At 37.0% G+C, this 19,562-nt stretch overlaps 1 protein-coding gene across 3 annotated transcripts in view; it reads left to right on the forward strand.

Annotated features, from left to right (window-relative positions):
• PIP5K1B (phosphatidylinositol-4-phosphate 5-kinase type 1 beta) overlaps positions 1–19,562 on the forward strand; it is a 100,594-nt gene that overhangs the window by 54,912 nt on the left and 26,120 nt on the right. For all 3 annotated transcript variants that reach the window (XM_042826890.1, XM_042826891.1, XM_042826892.1), the window contains exons 5-8: positions 4,828–4,945; positions 8,491–8,643; positions 10,831–11,130; positions 18,839–19,050. In XM_042826890.1, coding sequence (XP_042682824.1) covers positions 4,828–4,945; positions 8,491–8,643; positions 10,831–11,130; positions 18,839–19,050 — 783 coding nt within the window. The remainder of the gene's footprint in view (positions 1–4,827; positions 4,946–8,490; positions 8,644–10,830; positions 11,131–18,838; positions 19,051–19,562) is intronic.

The following is a 19,562-nucleotide window of genomic DNA, read 5'->3' on the forward strand; positions in this document are numbered from 1 at the left end:
GGACAGTATTCACATTTGAAGGCAATATTGTAGAAGTCACTATTTAAATGCAGCTTATGGAAAATGAGCTCTGTGTCCTCTAAATGTTTAGGTTTTTACTTCTTTTTTTTCCTGCTACCTTTGGGCTGGTCTGGGTTGAGTGAACTAAGATGAAATTAGTTATACCAGCAGACTCCATGGACTCACTACTGTCTGAGAGATAGTGAGTATCCAGGAACAAGCTGAGGTGAAGCAATGCTTTTGCCCAGTAACTGTACCTGGAAAAGAACCTGGCAAGGCACTGTAGCAAGTGTGAAGCTTGAAGTAGTCAATTACTGAACAAGAAACTACATTTTTCTTCTTGCTCTGAGTACACATAATTTAGCTGCAACTCCAAGCAGGGTATTAACTGAATTTCTATGGCCTCGTCCAGATCTAGCAGGTGTGATATAGTCAGAGGTGAGAGGACAGTTTTTGCTGTTGAAGAAACCTGGTGCCTGTGAGCACAGAACATGAGCACTATTGTAGTAATGAGAACAAAATAGATCTGAGGTAGTACAAGTGCACTGCCTGTGCTCCAGCGAGCAAAATAGTATTACTTGTGCCCTTCTGGGGGAGAAGCAGTTTACAGTTGATCATAAATTTGTTAAGTGAGATAAGAAAATTAGTTTCTGCGTGTCACTGGGCCCTGATGTAAACCTAAGTTCTGTCTGTAGTTCAGCTCTGTTGACAATAGGAAAATAACTTCCTGCTGTGTTCAGAGTTTGTGAAGGAGGGAGAAAACTGTTTTTTCCCTAAAAGGGCACAGATAATACTGAATGTAACTGTGCTGCTTATTGTGGGAGCTGTTGTAAATCTGGATTAACCCGCGGATTGCAGGTTATGCCTGGTCCAGAGTTACTTTGTAACAGGGTTAAATTGGGTCATAGTTTATCCTAGATCTACTTAGATCTTTGTTTCAGGAAGCAGTTCTCAGTAAAGTGTAGGTATCTTTGCAGGAGTGAATTTGAGCTGCAGAATTGCTTGCTTTTGTTTGTACGTTGTTGCAGCTGTGGAAATGGGGAAATGCTTCTGTTACCTTCTCATTGTCCGCATCGACCGTTTGCCGTTCTTCCTTTTCCTAAGGAGTATAAAAATGTTGCTTTTGGGGTTAAGTGAATATTAATAGGGGATGCTATAAGAAGGTGTATTTAGAGCTACAGTTAGGACTGAGTGCAAATGGTTCTATGTAAATGTTCACGTTGTGCCAAAAAAAAAAAAAAAAATGCGGTGTGCAAGTGACCCAGTTGATTTTGGAAGTACAGTAACTGGAGTATCAGCCTAACTTCCTCCATAGGTTGAAATTACATGGGAAACTGTTTTTAAATGCTGCTTTGAAAATCCAGCCAGGAGGTTCTTATCTGGAGCTTATCTATTGCAGCAGTGGCTATAGGATTTGTGGGAAAGTTCTGCATCCTGCCAGTGTTCCCTCTTCCCTCCTCTGTCTATTAATTCAGGTGTGTGAGGCTTTTTCTCATCTTCCTGCATTGTGCTTTGTGCCCTGACCTCCTTAGTGAGATGAACCAGTTCATGTCTTGGTGTCACATTTTGTTCCCAAATTGGCCATTTGCATGTTCTGGATGCAGAAGTACCCTTAGAGCTGTTTGATTCAAATTTGGGGCCAGCTCAGAGCTGTGTGGCCTTGGTGGGGCCTGGTGCTGAGCTAACATGCCTCACAGTTTCAGGCAGCGATGACTTGAGCAAGTCACTAGGCTGTGCAGCCACATGTGAGCTGGGAACGCGAGCACCTTGCTGAGCATATCCAGCAGACACAGACTGAGGAGGCACGTTTTCTATGGTTATGCTTGGTGAGCTGAACTCCACTCCATCAGCTAACTTTCGCTACTCAGTCATATGCAGCTTCAGAAATGCAGAGCATTTGGAGAAAGGCTTCATCTCTTCTGGCCTCCTGAGATGCAGGCTGCTGCTAAGCACAGCCGTAACTTCGATATTTTGCAGCAAGTTGTTAATCAGTCTTGTGTATTTCCCTTGCTAATAGTCTGTATTTTCAGGGTCTGGATCCTGCATATTGTGAACACTTGTTATGGTTTCTGATTAAACTAGTAAGTCCGTTTGGTGCTATTGACCTGTATGCTCACTGCAGCTTCAGTGCGTTGTTCTCTGTGTATGTGGTGTTCAAAAATAATTACTTTATTTTCCATATGTTCTGGAATAAATTTCCATGTACTGTGTACTGCTGTCCAGCTTAGGAACAATTTTAGTTTTAACTAATGATCCTTTTTCAACATATTGCACTTATGAAATGGCTGTGGTATTATCAGAGAATATCTTCTGTCTTCGTTTCGGCCCTGGTGAGGTTTCAACAATGGGTCATGCTAGAAGAGTAGGGATGCATAATCTTTTGCCACACTTTCACAAAATAAAGAATGGCGTTATAGCTGCAGGAAACAGATCTGTAAAAGTGTGTTCTAAAAGGTAAGGTTTCATTATAAAGTTTAGATGATTAGCTCTTGTGACAGTGGTGTGACGTGGCCCCAGACTCCCAGAGAATAGGCTGAAAGAGCTGGGGCTGTTTAGCCTGGAGAATAGAACGCTCTGGGGGGACCTAATAGCAGCCTGTCAGGTTGCTTTAAGAAAGGGGCTATAAGAGAAAAAAGGGACAGACTTCAGCAGGATCTGTTGTGGTAGGACAAGTGGGAAATAGTTTCAAACTAAAGAAAGAGAGATTTAGATTGGATGTAAGGGAAAAGTTCTTTATAATCAGAGAGGTGAGGCACTGGAAAAGTTCACAGTAGACTACGTATTACCCTGAGACATTCCTATACTGCAGAAAAATGCAGTGAGGTAGCTGGATATATATGTAAAACTTCATTTCAGCTAAGACTGGCATGCTGAAAGAAAAAGCATTAAGCAAGCTTAAGTAGAAGGAAAAGTACTAAGTTCAGACTGTTAACTTACTGACTTTTTTACTTCATAATAATAAACTATAAATGGAGTTTATTTTAATTCCTTAGAGTCATTGTATGAAGGACTAAAAAATGAGCAACCAAGGTAGCAGCATTTACTAGCTGTTAGCTGTATGGTTTAGCAGTTGAAAAACACTGCTATTCTGATATCTTTGTATACCTCTTTCGCATCTACAGACATCTTTTGAAGTGTGGTTTCCAGCCAGAGGCAGGGTGGTTTTTTTTCTTCTTTGGTCTCATATTCCAGAATCTGAAATATGTGCCTTTCTGGAGCCTGAGAAAGCTTTTTGTCTGGCTTATACTACTTAATTAGCAGCAGTTTAGTTTTATTGGTGGTTTGCATGCTGGGGTAGCTAAATGGGTTGGGGAGACTTCTGTAATTAGGTTGTTGTTAATTATTGTGGGTGACAGGTTTGTATGACAGACATTAATGGTACAAGATCTAAGCTCTTAGATGTGTTTGATTAGAGATTTATGATACCTAAATCAGTCTCTATAGAAAATCTGCTTAACACTCTTTCTTCATATTTTCTTCATTATATTCTTTTTTTTTTTTTTGTATACTTTGTATACTGCTACTATCAAGCATGTAGGTACATACTGCATTTCTGAATAATTTAGTTAGGGTAAATGTCTAAAGCAGTGTCAGAAGAGCTGGTATTCACCACCATGTCTGGTCTTACGAATTTTATATTCAAATATTTATCGATCTATGCACAGATTGACCAAACTTTATCTTAACGCTATTCTTCCTAGCTTTGAAATTATAGCGTAGAACTTCATTACTCTGTTTAAAGCCTTCTTTTAATTTCCAACATGAAGGAAACCACAGACAGATTTTTTTGTATAGCATCTTCCTGCCAGCCTTTTCCTTCAGCTTATAAATATATACGCTATAAATAGTGTAATGTTCATCTCAATACTCATACAACTGCATCATGGGAGTACAGAGGGAGTGTTGATGTAAATTAAGGAAAATTGTCACACGGGTTACATTTTTTTTATCTGCTTCTTTGAGAAAGACTGGCTTCCGGACTGGCCTGCTCAACAGTCATTCTTTGTGGATCTTCTGGTTTGAATCAATATCTAATGTGTAACTGAATACCATTTTCAATAATTCCCCACTCTGTATATAGCTCATGTTCCTAATTAACTGAGCATATAAACCAGCAGTGGTTTAGACTGAGGTAGGATAAAATACATGATGGGACAGATGAAGGAACAGAAAACCACCTGAAGTTCAGGGAGGCTTTTCAGTTTTGCACTGTACTGGCAAGGAAGGGTGAGATAGTGTAACTGCATTTAGCCTGCAGAAAATGTGCTGAGGATGCCATTTCATAAATAATGCTGAACTAATAAAAGCTAGCTGGCACACACAAAAAAATTGGTAGACCTACTTCCCTCTGCTTTGCATAGTTCCTGCCCTCTTTGTTGTGCTATAGTGTACTTCTATGCTCTCTCATTTTAGTACCTTCTTACCTGTTTTGCAATTTTAGTGTCTTTAGTATCTCTGTCTGATCCCCTTGTGAACCAGTTCAGTTCACCACAGTTTTCCTTTCTGTCTCAAAGCTATTAGCTCCTAAAAGGGAGGTGATAAGCTGTAGCTTTAGTTTTAATATGATCTTTATGAATGTGGAAGTGTGTGGTGAAAAGACTTAAAGCACAAAAGGAGAGAGAAAGGAGTTTGCTGGCGATACTGTGTATCTCACAGGCATTTCTGTGACACTGATTAATGCTGGTGCGCAGATTTTTCTGTATGTATGACTCTAGTAAGGCCAGTGGTTGAGTTAGGTGGCTTTACATTAATGGTAAGCTTTGCAAGAGGTGGCTAAAAATGGCTCAGTAATAACTGGGTTTGTTCTATTTTTGTTTTTGTTTACAGTGAAGGGAGCAATCTCACTCCTGCTCATCATTACCCTGACTTCAGATTTAAGACGTATGCACCTCTTGCCTTCCGATATTTCAGAGAGCTTTTCGGTATCAAGCCTGATGATTACTTGGTAAGAGCTTGCATTTTTCCTTTGAGTTACAAATAATTTGCACTAGTTTTGTACAGAGGAAGATGCTTTGGTGCTCAAACAGATAGTGAACTTTGTATGTGTGGTATTTAATTACTAGTGAATATTTTTACAGTTTTACGAGAATCTTAGTTTTTCATCTTTGAGACAATTGCTTAAAAAATTATGCTTAACTGGTCAATTAACTAGAGCAACAGTTATCCAGCACATTGTTTTTAAAGATTGTATTCAGAACTTCTGTATTGATTATGCAGCATATACGTGTTTTTGTGTTATTGTCTTCATTAGTTGTGTTTGTCTGCAAACATTCCCACTTAACCTTGAGAAAATTGGAGTGGAGGCCTAAGACTTTTAGAGTATATTCTTTTTATATCCATATTGTATACTTGGAAGTCTAATTCTTCAATATTCAGCTATTTACATGAGAAAAAATGTGATATATTTGCTATCATCGTAAGAGCAGGCTTTATTTGTTAGAACCACTTTGTGCACTGCCGAAGACAAGGGTCTGCTTACTTTGCTTCTCCTGCTTTTGGAACGATGGAGTGAAAAGGGGGAGCTGGATGTTTCTCTCATGTCCAGTCTGTCTCATGGTGATCCACATGACAAAGTAGAGCCCCTATACAAGTTAGCAGTTTTGAACATCAGTTTTATTGTTAAAATCTCTAGAACATGTTTTTTAATATTTTTTTTATTATAAGTGGTAGCTGAGTTTTTGCAATCAGAAGAATTTGATGGTTTCACTGAATAAAAAATAATAAGTTAAAATGGTATTGGAATATTACTAAATATATTACTTCACAGACTTTGTGTTTGAGTGCAGCATAAGCTTTTTTTTACTTGCTTTTTAGGCGGTGAACTTAGAAGAAAAATATAGCTATCCTTGCTTTTATTTATGTTGAACACAAGTGTGTGATTTTGATTTTGTAGCACTGTGTATGGAATTGTATGTGTAAGAACAGATAATTCCTTTGAATTACAGATGTTAGCTGCTGGGAAATGCTGTTGGGTTGGAGTTTTATGAAGGTGTTTTTATGTAAAATGTTCTATTTCCTTTTCTGGACCTCGAGAAAGACCAAGCATTCAGGCTGTGTTGACAGCTTCTAGTAAAGACTGTAATTTGTAAATACTGTCACCTGTGACTTTTATTCCACCTGAAGAAGTATCTGCAGTAGTCTAAATTAAAGATTACAGAAAGGCTATACTTGCTGTTGATGGAAATTTGTGTCACCTGCTCAGCGGTAAAATCACAGATTACTGATTACTGTTGGAAGTTTCCAGTGTAGGCAACTTGATTTAGATTATTTTTATCCTCTAAACAGCTAAACACTCTCACTCTAAACAGGCATCACATTGCAACCAGAGCAGGTTGTAGTCCATTGTGGCCCAGAGGCAGACATGATCAGTGGCATACTGTAATCAGAGAACAAAACTTAGTGTGGGACTCTGTTCCCAATTGGTTGTTACCACAGAATTCCTCTCGGTAGCATGTGTAGGGATTCTGACTGAGTAGTCCTACTTATTATTGTGAAATCTGGATCTGTCATGTCATGATCATAAATCTTCTCTAATGTCTAAAATGACACTTTGCTATAAGAGCATGCAAACTGATGATTCAACAGGGAAGGGAGAAAGAGAAAATAGAGTAAAATAAGGAGAGGATAAGTTACAGCAAGCGTAAGTAGGCTTACATGTCTGATTTCCAGTGACAGAGGTATACAGTTTTACCTTTAAGTGGGAATTCTTGATTCTTAAATGCTGTGGTTTGGGGGAGGTTTGGTAGTTTTCAGTTTTCTATTTCACTTGGTCACCAACAGTTTAAAGAAAATTGATCTTTAGGCTTTTATTTTACAGGAATTAACTGTAAAATAACATAACAGTGTAGGTTTCTAGCTCTTTCTTACTGTGTTTTTGAAACTGTGTTTAATGTTAAAGATAATTGGTTTGAAATTTGTTGGTGAAGCTTTGTATATTTTGCCAAGAAAGATTCAGGGGCTGTAATACAACCAATGTTTTGCTCTGAAGGCCTGTGTAGCATTAGAGATTAGTAGTGTTGTTCTATTGTTAGACCACTGCAGCCAACAAAAGCTCATCATTAATTGGAGCTGAGCAAACAGAAAATTAGAGAAAGGAATAGGCAAAATTTTTATGGCAAGCATTTGTAATGGCATAAAAATTCCAAGAACATGAAAAGCCTCAACCAGCACCACTACAAGAAAATGCACAGGGTTTGAGCATATGGGAAGTACGCTTCTTTAGCTCAAGTGTCAAAAAAAAAACAAAAGAAAACATTTGCTACATTTTCATATATCAGTATATCTACTGTCACGACTCTTAAATCATTGGCTAGATTCTGGTTAAATTTAATGAAAAGCAGTTTTCAGCAAGTAAAAATTTTTCTACTTTTTTCCACCATGGAATTCCTTAGCTCATCTCATGTGCTGACCCAGTAAGCCAAGTTTACTTTGTTATTGAAGCAGTTATTCTTTTTGTTATGATAAGAGCAGAAGACCTGCTGCTAAGAATAATTTCCTGGTGCTTACAATGCTCATAATTTAAGTCCTGTGTAATTTTGTTTCTTTCAAAGACTGAAGCCTAAAAATTATTGCACTGCATGCGAGGTTTGCAAATGCATAAAGCTACTGATGTATAACAGAAGGAAAGTGTGTGTGAATGAAAGCTTAATGTTACTATATTTCAAATAAGCTCTTGAGTTTTATGTAAACAGATTTCTCTGTGGTTTTGGAGCTTAGTGTCTTTTCTCCACTTACTTTGAACGTAGTGTAAACTGTAAATTAATGAAGGTCAATAAATGTGCATTAGCATCTGTGTGAGGTCTGGTTCTACTAGTGAAGAATACTTGTTAGTTATTTTTCCTCCTTAATGTGATCATAAGTATTACTGAACCTCTGTGAAGAGAAAGCCTGTCTAAACCTTCAATATAATGGTCCTCCAGAAATGCATTTTTCCTTCTTGCAGTTATTTAGTTATCCTGTTTCAAGCAGGCATGTTATCAGAAAACTACATTAGCAGTTATACTGAGATGATTATTCTAAGAGTATCAGCCCTAGTTGCCCAGGATATGAATTACTCATTTGGGTGTTGTACAACACTTGTACTTCTTGTGTCTTTTTCTGATGCGCTTCCAACATGCGCGTCATAAATAAATGTCTGTGAAAAGTGAACAGTTGAAAAGAAAATATCATCATGAGGTTCGCAGGTTTGCAGTGCTGATGGTGCGAGTGTGGATTGTTTCTGTCTTGCTCACTCAGTTCATTGCCTTGAGAATTTATTTGGTGCAGTGCTTCGTGGAAAGGAAAGTTGTCCTGCTTCCACAACTGTGCCACATGTCCCCAAATTACTGTGACCCAGTCTCCTGTACTGGATAGTAGTGTTTTTGCTGTTGAGGCCCAAAGGATGGAGCTCCACAACTCGTATGTGTTTATTTGCAGCTGCAGTTCTTTGTATTAAACTTCTACTTAAGTAATGCATGCACTGGCATTAAAAAACTTTTTTGTTTCTTCCAGTATTCAATCTGCAGTGAGCCTTTAATTGAATTGTCCAATCCTGGTGCCAGTGGGTCCTTATTTTTTGTAACTAGTGATGACGAGTTCATCATCAAAACAGTTCAGCACAAAGAGGCTGAGTTTCTTCAGAAGCTCTTGCCAGGTTATTATATGGTAAGTAATTGAAGTTTTTTTCCACCTTTATATTCATTACCTATGTGTGTGCAGTTTACATCGCACTTCAAAGGATTGGAAGGCATCATTTGATGACTTTATCCGTATTTTTCATAATATTTTTTTACCTTTCAAATTTATACTCCCACATACATCAGAAGGAATGGATGTAAATCAAGAATACATTTAGGATAATATTCTCTTAACATTCAAGGTGAAGCTAAACGTCATCTAAAACGCTACCAAATCTTGCTTCTAACAAGTTAGTAACAAAAAAGACTTCTAAATTTCTAATTCAGCTTTTTTTCTCCATTCTTTTTGTTTGTCTACCCTCTGCATTTCACTCAGAGTGGACAAAGAGACTAGACCGGTCAGTTTCTCTTTTGTTTCTAGACTACTTCAGTTTCTCATGTATTAAAACGATGATGTTAAAAGTATTCTTACAAAAATAATTTATTCAATACCTAAATTTTAAGTAGAACCTTTTTGAAAGCTAATGTTAAGTTGATTGTATTGTTCTATGTGTGTCAGGCTTTAGAAACAGAAATCACCAATCCAGAATAAATTAAACAATTCTCCTTTTTTCAATAAAAACTACTCAATGTGCATATAAACAGATTCTTCTAGGTAGTATACAAGATTTTGGAGTATAACACCTGTGATTATTGTTAGCCAGATTTTGTTTTCCCGTGTTTTCTTAAGCAAGCACTTAATGTTATCTTCCTGCTTGTACAAAGAATGAGGAATGTAGGGAGCCTACAAACAGGAGTGGAATCAACCCTTTGAAAGGGTAGATAACTGTAGGACAATGGGAAATGGTTTTAAGCTGAGGGAGGGAAGATTGAATTTGGATGTCAGGGGGAAGTTCTTTACAGAGAGAGTGGTGAGGTGCTGGAACAGGCTGCCCAGAGAGGTTGTGGATGCCCCATCCCTGGAGGTGTTCAAGGCCAGGTTGGATGGGGCCCTGGGCAGCCTGGTCTGGTATTAAATGGGGAGGTTGGTGGCCCTGCATGTGGCAGGGGGGTGGAGATTCATGATCCTTGAGGTCCCTTCCAACCCTGGTCAGTCTGTGATTCTGTAAATGTAATTGTGATTACAGTAATGCAATGGAGATTCAGTGTTTGTTTTAAAAAAAGCATTAAAAAAAAACTACAATGGTAGGTACTCCTTTTTCTTGTTTGTAATCAGGATAATCAGCTCAGCATAGGTTTGAGTTGAGCATTACTACGAGTAAATGTAAGACTACTTTTCTTTGCTTCTAGGAGCTTTATTCTTGCTTTTAACATATACAAGGATTTCCAAAATGTAAAGCTTTAATCACTCTGTTTCCATGAAAGCAGTTTGTTCCCATAGGTATATATTCTAACTTTATAATAATGCAAGACTTGAAGTAATTTTTCCCTTTCTTGTGTTTTCATGCCAAAAACTGAGAGTAGTTGCATTCAGAAGAATGATTTTTACTCTCTCCTCTCTAGTGATCTCCTACTATTTTGATGGTGTGTCATGATTCTGTAATGACCTCAGACTCACGTGGAGACAACCTGATCATTTGGCACTAATTTTCATAATGAAAAGCCTCACGGAGGCAGAGATTCTTCTTTCTCAGAATCCAAGTTAGGGCAGTTGACCCAAACTTCTTCCCACATGTGAAATGCAAAGGTTATTCAGATCAAAACAATAAAATAAATCTTTGGGTAAATGTTTAGGTTAGCCCAGTCTACACTTTCATGGGATGTGGGAAAGAGAAACCTGCTATACATGCAGAATCAGAGATGCTTTCATATTTGTCAGAATAGTGCATATCAAGAAGTGTGATTGTGGCGGTTCAAACTAGATTGGAACTACCTGTCAGGAGGTAATGTGTGTTGGTAGCAGCATCTGATTTTTTTTTTATTATTTTTTTTTTCCTTCCAATACTTGCATTTAGCCTTTACATTGGAAGGACATTGTGGTTATGTGAAGCCTCTGAGCATCACAGGAGGTTTGTTTTGTGGTAGACCTCTCACTTTTAGTTTCTTTTCAGAATAGTGTGGTGTGTTTAAGAATTGTTCAAGGAAACTGCGCTTAGTAGGAAAATCTGTTCTGTTCTCTTGCTCTTTGTTTACTGTCCTTTGGCATAAAAATAACTTTCTTAAGCATGTTCATTCTTCTAAATAAACGTATTTAAATGTATCCATTTTGTTTTAGAATCTGAACCAGAATCCAAGAACTCTTCTACCCAAATTTTATGGGCTATACTGTGTTCAGTCGGGAGGCATCAATATTAGAATTGTTGTTATGAACAATGTTTTGCCACGAGCCTTGAAAATGCATTTCACATATGACTTGAAAGGCTCGACGTATAAAAGGAGAGCATCAAGAAAGGAGAGGGAGAAGTCCAACCCAACGTTCAAAGACTTGGATTTCTTGCAAGACATGCATGAAGGATTGTATTTTGACTCTGAAACTCACAGTGCATTAATGAAAACATTGCAACGGGATTGTCGCGTGAGTAAGATTTATTGACCATAGCATCTTTTCTGTTCATGTCTATTCTAGATTTAGTTCAGCAAAACAAGGAGTAGTATATAACTCTCTATGTTGTTTAACCTGCCAGGTCCCTCTCCATCCAATTTAATTAGAAAAAAACAAAAAATGTCAAAGCACTGATGAAAACTATGTTTTAGTTGGTTATTAGGATTTAAGGCCCATTTATGGAAATACAGCTAAATACAATAGAGTATTTCTTATTATTACTGTTTTCGGTTAATTTGAACTTTTTAATGAATCTTTCCTGATGCTCAGCAAATAGACCTGTAGTACTGCCATTAGGTAAGATTGAAGAGTATTTAAAGTAGTAGGCTCAGTACTGCTTTGGTGGGGCTGCCTCATTCTTAGTGGATAGAAGCCAATAAACTGAATAATGCAGGTACGTCTTGTGGCAGCAGTCTTAGTTCTGGAGCAAAGTAATTTCCCATGCTGAAAGGTACTGCTTGATGTCCACATAAGATTTTGTAGATAGGGAGGGATGTCTGCCGTTGTGAACCTAGTGAGTGATATCAGTGTCTCTTGTAGGCAGAATTGTTTTTTATATAATGATTTTTTTTTTGTAGGAAAAAAAAAAAAAGTAAAGCTAGAAAAAAGAGGAGCTACTCAGTTCCCAGTGAGGTCCAAAAGAATCAAAGGGGGTTGCAGAAAGAAAAGACCTGCTTAATAATTTTTGATGATAAAACAGAGAAATGCATTGACTGAAGAAGGCATAGGAAAGGCATCCTGAACATCACTTAATTGTTCATTGCCTGTTTTGCAAGATGGAAAATGTGGGTAGATTTTTTTTGCACATGAATAGTACTTTTTGTTTAATTAAACAAAACTCTGCAATGTCTTGTTCTTGATTTGTAAAACTGGGTGACCTAACGTTCAGCTGCATATTCAGCATTAGACATTTATCTAACGTCATGCATTGTTCTTTTTGTAGCCTCTTGCATTGAGCATTTCCTGAGCTCCTTCCATGTGTGGTAATGCAGAATGCATCAGCATTCTGGACACCCTTTTGTGCACCCTCCTCTACTTGTTGAAGGTTACTTACCCAGGCAAAGCTTGGAGGGTAACCTGTTAAGCAGAGTATAAAAACAGAATCTAATAAAGGGAACACAATTGAAAAGTAAAAACAGGAATTGATAGTTTACTTGTTGTTATGAAGGAGGACTCTCCCTGCTTTGTTAGAAACGGTTGGTAAAGTCATGGCATGTGTTACTGGAGAGCTCTGTGGAACATCAGAGCCAGTGAGCAACATTTTTTATTCTTGCTTTTTTAATATTAACATCCCCATTGGTAACTGCTCCTGGAGCCATATCACTAAGCAAGAAGCCTGGCTGACCTTTCTGCTGGTAATAGAGAATGTGATGAGGAACTGCCTTATCTGTGCCTACTGTCACAGGCACACCCAGCTCAGCAGCAAGCTGGCATTTTCCTTGGTCAGTCTTTTGGTGCAATTTTAGCTGTAGAAACTCTTCTTGCTGCCCTTGTCACCTACTGAACACTTCACCTCTAGCAGACTGTTAGTTTCACTGATAATGAATGTAGTCTCTACTTGCACAGGGCGTGTGTCTGAGTTCCTTTTTTGATTGTGTTCTATACCCAGCTCTGGTGTTCCACACTTGTCAAGGTGGTAGGAACTGAAAGCTTTATTCACACACTTTTTTTGTGCTTTTTGCATCCTAGCTAAATGAAAAATTGTAATATTACAGTGGTCAGAAGGATGTAATATTCTTGAGTTCATGGTACAGGACAATAAATACAGTTGGAAGTTTGAACTAGCTTTCAAATTCCAGACTGTCATGGAGATTTAGTAAAGCTATCATATTCTTGTGAGCAGGCACTATTGTAGTGACTGGGAGTTGGGATGGAATGCAGCAGTATGGTGCTACTGATGCATGTTCTACTGGCTGGACCTTCACTTAAAATGTTTTCTGTGAAGCCTTACTCATCTCAAGTTTCTAAAGCCAACATGCCTGTTTTTTATATAATGGTAAACTCTGAGAGTATCGAAAGACAGGTGTTTGAATCACTGCTACTTAAACTGTATTTTATTTGTTAGTTTATTATTTGTTAGTTATGCTCATTACTGTGTCAAGCTGTAGGCTACTAAAAACAAGGTGAATTCTCCAATTCTCAAGTAAAATTCAATTATGACAAATATGAAGAGAAACTGTTCTACTCAGGATGAGACAAAGATGTAAAAGCTATAAACAAATACTAAGTAAAACCAATATCAGTGAAGACAGTTAAAAATGCATTTTCAATGTTGTTTGATTTTGTTTTGTTAAAGATACACAGAAGTGAACTCCACATCAAGCTTACCTCTGTGTTTTCTTATAAACCTTTAATCACACAGGAATTCTGTATAAAGGAATACTTGTGTATAGATTAAGGATAAGTTATGTCACTAACTGAAGTTTTAGGCACAAGTAACATGACCATGTCAATTTGTGAAAGAAAGGCTAGAAGTGAATTAACTGTAGTATTTTATTGTACATAGGTGCTACCAAATCAAAGTAAAGCTAGGCATCTATTATTGTGTGCTTGATCTTTACTGAAGCTCTTTAGTAATTCATAAGTACAAACTACCTGTTTTCTGGGTAGAAAGCATAGGAGAAGACACCAAGCATGTTCTCGGGTACCAGGAATTAAGTCCAAACACGTAAGAAAGGTTGCTTTTTGAACTTCATATATTAAAAAATCAAGAGTTTTACAGGTAAGTGTTGATCAAAAGGAAGAAAAAAGATCCCTTTTAAAATGGACAGTGTCATGATTATTCAGAGATAGTTTTCTACAAGCTCATCTAGATACCTAACAAAGCGCATTTGCATAACTTTAGATGAAAAACATGAATTTCAGAAGAATATAGTCATGGATTTTTTTCTTGTAAATCTTTGCTTCATATATGTGCTTGCACATATGCAGAATGCCCTTGAATGTTAACTAGTCATATACAGGAATTTTGACTGTCCTATTAAATACAGCTTGGTGATGGTTTTTTTCCTACCTGCTGCTGAATCCAAGAGAAAACAAAAAAGGGCTAATTAAAGGTGTATGTCAGTGCAGTTGACTGTAGTAATTAGCTACATGGAAGAAATTCTTCGAAGCAGTCTTTTTTTGCTCTTTACTTTGCTGTTAGTGTCTGCTCAGTAAGATGCTTATCTGTAGATGCTGTGATAACTTCTTTTTGCCAGTAAGAATGCAGCTCCCAGTATTTCTCCCTCCTCTTGCTTTATATACACTTTCCAGTGTATATAAATACTGGTGACAGAAAAACTGTCTATGAAAATTGAACAGCACTTATTTATCCTGAGGTTAAAATTCTGCAGGGAAATTGCAAAGATATGATATTCTGAAAATTAACATAAGATTTATTCTACATCTACTTAAAAAGAGGGGATGAAGAAAACAATGTTTATAAGAGCACTAGTGATCTTCATTACTTCAGAATGGTTTTTGTTTTCCTAGTGAAGCATATTAAGAAGCCCGCCTAGAAGTTCAAAATTTAGTCTTCTCAGTGACCTTAGTGGGCCTGTCACTTAAATTACACAGACTAATAGACAAATCAGTTCACTCCAAGACCAAGGCTTTTTGTCTTGCATTAAATGATTAGTTTTTCAACAGAAAGACGGTTTATTTAAGTTTTCAATTGAATTGTTTATGGCTTAAGAATAGGCAAAGTATGCCTGGAGATGCTGTGTGGCTTATGATTTCACTGGGGATATGCCTTCCAAATTCTGGAAAAATAACCCTTTTCTCAGAAAACACAGCAATAAATAAAGCTCAGATTCAAGTAATCTTTCATTCTTCGCCCCTTTCCTTAAGGTGTTTTACTGCAATTGAGGAAACCAAAAACATTCCTGACAGTTAACATGAAGATTGATGCAGTGATCCCTCTTTGGAGGAGTACTTTATTTCTTCCTTGTGTTTTTTTTTTTTCATTAAAAAAAGAAGTCAGGAGAGTAAGTAGGTGTAGTAAGTAGGAGTATTGTGACTATTACTTTGCTAATATCTCTGTGCTGTCTATAGTATGAAAAATTTGTGAACGCCGTTTCTCATTGCTGGTCAGAGTAGGACTTCAAGTCATGCTTGTTTATTGTTTTGCTATTCCTTTCCAATGCCTAGCATTTTTCAAGATTTTAGAACAAAATGCATTACTGCTAAGATTTTAAAGTAGAATTGCAAACCAAATGATTGAGTTTGGCTTTCTTTACTGGGAGATTTCCCTTCTGATAATTTTAAATGGAAACTAACCCTACTTATTCTGAAGCTGCACTTCAACAAAACTACTTCTTTTGAGTTTAATGCAACATCACCTGTCAGTAGGCATTGGACTTTTGCACACTTGTTTCTGAGAGTGCATATTTTTGTGAAACAGACTTTTCTTCTGTATTTTTTTATTTCTTAAAAAAGAAAAAAGAAAGAAAATAGTTCTCATTATGTTGGAATGTGATCACTGATTAGCTGTTAAATTCATTTTATTTCTGTTATACTAGTTCTTACGCCCCTTTTCTGAAACTCTTATAGCAGAGGAAAAGCCTGATTTTGTGGTTAACCTTACAAGTTTATGAAAAAACTTACAAAATTATCTTTTTCTATGTAGTATTTTCTTTGATTCTGTGAAAATTGCAGGAGCTTTTGTGGTTAGCAGCGTGAACAGAGATTTTGCCGTCAGTTCATATCTTGGGCTGTATGTGGTATAAAAATGAAATTACATAGCAGGAATACGTGCTTTGTTGTTAGTCACTGGCTGAGCTTGTTCACTGTGACCTTGTCTAAGATGACTCATGGAACACTTCAACATCTGATTAACTTAGAAAAGAGAAAATCTGATTCAAGGAGTTATTTTTCCTTGTTCAGAAGCAATGTATTCTGAGTTGCAGCTTGACTGGGCTATTATATAGTATGAAGGCAAGGTAGTGCTTAAGGCTGGAATGCTGAGGGGCTTACCAGCTGGAGGCTGCTGGTAAGCACTGCTTACAAACAAGTGCATGACAAGAACATTCATCTGTCATTAACAAACACAAGAATGTTCTTGCAGAAGATTCCCAGTAGCGTTCTATTAGCAGGGCACATCTCAGAGTGGTTACATGAATAATGATTGGGCTTCTGACTTTTCCTTCACAAGGAGCTTATTTCTGAGAGTTAATATCAATTTCTAGCAATGCCGTCTGGCTGGCATCAGATATTTCAATGAGCTTTCTCATTGTGCTGTGAATACATGCCTTTATTGAACTGATTTCTTTTAGGGTTCTTTTTATTTTTTTGGTGCCTTTCTTTTTGGGTTTTTTTTTGTTTTTTTTTTTTTTTTTTGCACTAGATTAGGAACTCAGTTCAGTACCTTTATAGCAAAAACTTGATACTGCTTATGAAAAACAGGATAGCAGAATACCTTCCTGTTTTTCTGGTGTTTCTTTCCAATAGCTTTTGGAACAAAATAGTAAGTTGTCAGAAAGATTATCTGTCCATTGTACAACAAAAGCACTGTGGGTTTAAGTGGCAATGACGAATTGATGTAGTCAGAAAGATTAATTTTATTATGTAAGGGGTTCATCCCTTTGGAATAGGGACCAGCACATGATACCATAGCTTTCCATGAGACTGTATCAAATCCTAAATGTGGGTAATGAATTAATGCTGTTAAATCATAGTGACTCTAATGTAATCTAATTAGAGAGTGAGTAAGGAATAGATTGAAGGCAGAATTGCCAGGTATTATAAAGGTAAGAAAGTGATAATGCTTTTTTGCAAACTTGACAAGCTGGTGAAATCTGGCTTTGCATAGACAGTGTTATTAGCTATTCTGTTGTGGTAATGTTATTGAGGATGAATTCTGTTTCTTGTTTTGGTATTTTTTTTTTTTTTCAGCCAGCACAGAAACTAATTGAGTGTGGTGGCAGGCTTCTACTGATTGCATATTTTCAGTGGCTGCATTATATATATAATAATATAATAATGTGTATGAGAAAAGCTTAGTAACTAGCAAATGGTAAGGAAAATTCTAGGATTTATTTGATGCCAAGTGTCTGGGCTTTCACATCTGTTTGTTGTGCTATTCTTGCAGTTAGTGATTATAAAACAGGAAGTTAATAGCCGCCAACACACAGTGAGCAATAACATTTCCTTATGTTGTCACATGGTCAATTAAAATATGCTTTTCTTGCATGCTGAAACTTGGGTGAGCTCTGTTTTCAAAAGATGCTCTGGAGTACTAATAGCCATACCTATGTATGCATTTTTCTTGTCCCATTCATCGCTGACCTGAGTGGGTGCGGGACACTGAGCAAGTTCAAACCTACCACACTGTCTAATCTCCTTCTTTCTCTCTGAAAATCGGTATGAGTCTGTGCCTTTTCACCTAGGTTACTTTGTGTTATGCTTGCTTTCTTCACCCTATGTACCAAGAGTGAAGCAAAAATTAAGCTATTGTGTCTCATGGAAACAAATACCAGAGGCAGGAAAGAATTCAGCTTCTAGTTACTTTGACAAGTATGTAAGAAATATAGATGGAGTGGAAAGGAGCTTTCCTACCTCTTTGCGTATATTTGATCACTGAAGTTAAAATTATCTTTGGAGATTGGTATTAAGTAGTAGACTACTTTTTCCGTATACAAATTCACAGAACATTAAATGCTTCCTGGAGGTTGCCAGCAAATCTCATTTTGGATTTGCAATACGTCATAGAGTTCACATGCCAACTCAGTGTTTTGCTTAAAAATATTTGTGCTTTTGGTTAGCTGCACTTAACATAAAGAGTCAACTCTTAACATAGAGAGTTTCTGCTCTTTGTTTGTCGTCACTATAAAATGATCACATTTTGTTCCCACTGAGGTAAAAAGATGTACTAGTACCTCTTAATTCAGACAAAATTACACCTTTGCATTGGGCATTGTGTGCTAAAACTTACCATAAATCACTGCTGAGGTGAACGAATGGAAGGAAAGTTAAATGGCACTGCAAATTTTCCCTTGTTGCTACTATTTCTCTCCTTCCACATAGCACTGTCATTATCAGGGGTAGTAATCCAGCCTATTTCTACTAACATTTTTGTTACGTTGCTGTGATTACAGCTTGTTTTATTTTATGTTCACACATTGACTTGAATATATTGCCTTTTAATGGAGGTATGACAGATATCTCACAATGATGTCACTGACTAGAAATATATGGTACATGTGCATTAGAGAAGAAGGCTCTGAAAGAGCAGTACTAAGTGATTTTCCTGACATTGGGAAATGCTTCAGGAATACTGTTTGAGTTAAAACAGGAAGTGGAGAAGAGTACTACTTTAGCATAGGCAGGATTTCTCCTTAAAGCACCTGGAACAGGAATTAGAGTTATGTGTAGTTCTTAAGTATATAGTGGAACTTTTAATTATTTTTTTTCTATGAATAAAGAAGAGTGAATGTATCTTTCTTGATTACAGAGCAACATTATGTTACATTTGTTTTATATGTTTCTTTTGTCAGGTTTTAAGAGATAAGATAACTAGCATATAACTTATATGGAGTAGTAAAAGATTATTTTTTAGGGCTCTTATTGTACGTTTTCCCAGTCGAGGAAAAGTGTTGCTGTGAATGCTTGTTTTTACTGTGGTTCTCAAAATGGTGCTGTGTAACACAATTTCATGTAGCCTTTCCTCGTTTCACTGCAGCCAGTTCTTCTTTGTTCATAGGTTCTAGAAAGTTTTAAGATCATGGATTACAGTCTGTTACTGGGGATACACATACTGAACAGTAACATGAGAGAAAAAGAGGGTGAATGCTCCCAGAACGCATCTGATGGGAAACGTCCTGGAGGGCAGAAAGTTCTCTATTCCACAGCCATGGAGTCCATACAGGGGCCTGGGAAGTCAGGGGACTCTGTTGTAACAGAGACAACAAATACGTAAGTGCCATACTACGCTCTTAACGTTGACATTAAAAGTTCTCCAGACAGTGTCACATGATGTTTATTGGGAAAACATTCAAGACTCATTTGTATTGCAGGAATTGAAAGGGTTTTGCATTTTAACTTTTTCAAAGCTTCACCGTCAAGACTTGCTGGAGACTGAGAAGTAAAAATGTTGAGTAGTTGACTGATACCTTCAAACAGCTGATTGCAAATACTGTTAGTTTCATTGATAAAAGAAATGTCATGAGGCAACCGTTGTAAGAGTCCCAGATATAAACTAGTCTTAATTAAAAACAGCCTGATGAGCCATAGTTAAAAACTATTAACACCGAAATGGATGCTTCTGTAGTGCTTACTATTGATATTAAAGTAGTATATTCAATACGCAGGATTGTATAATCACTGCTGAAGTGCAGTTGTATTTGTGTACGCTATTTCTTGAGGTTGAGGATGGCTGCTTTTCTCTTATATTTCTCTTATATTTCTCTTATATTTCTCTTATATTT

This window comes from Centrocercus urophasianus, unplaced genomic scaffold (genome assembly GCF_019232065.1).
Source record: "Centrocercus urophasianus isolate 14NV4802_14NV808 unplaced genomic scaffold, USGS_Curo_1.0 seq_27, whole genome shotgun sequence".
NCBI lineage: Eukaryota > Metazoa > Chordata > Aves > Galliformes > Phasianidae > Centrocercus > Centrocercus urophasianus.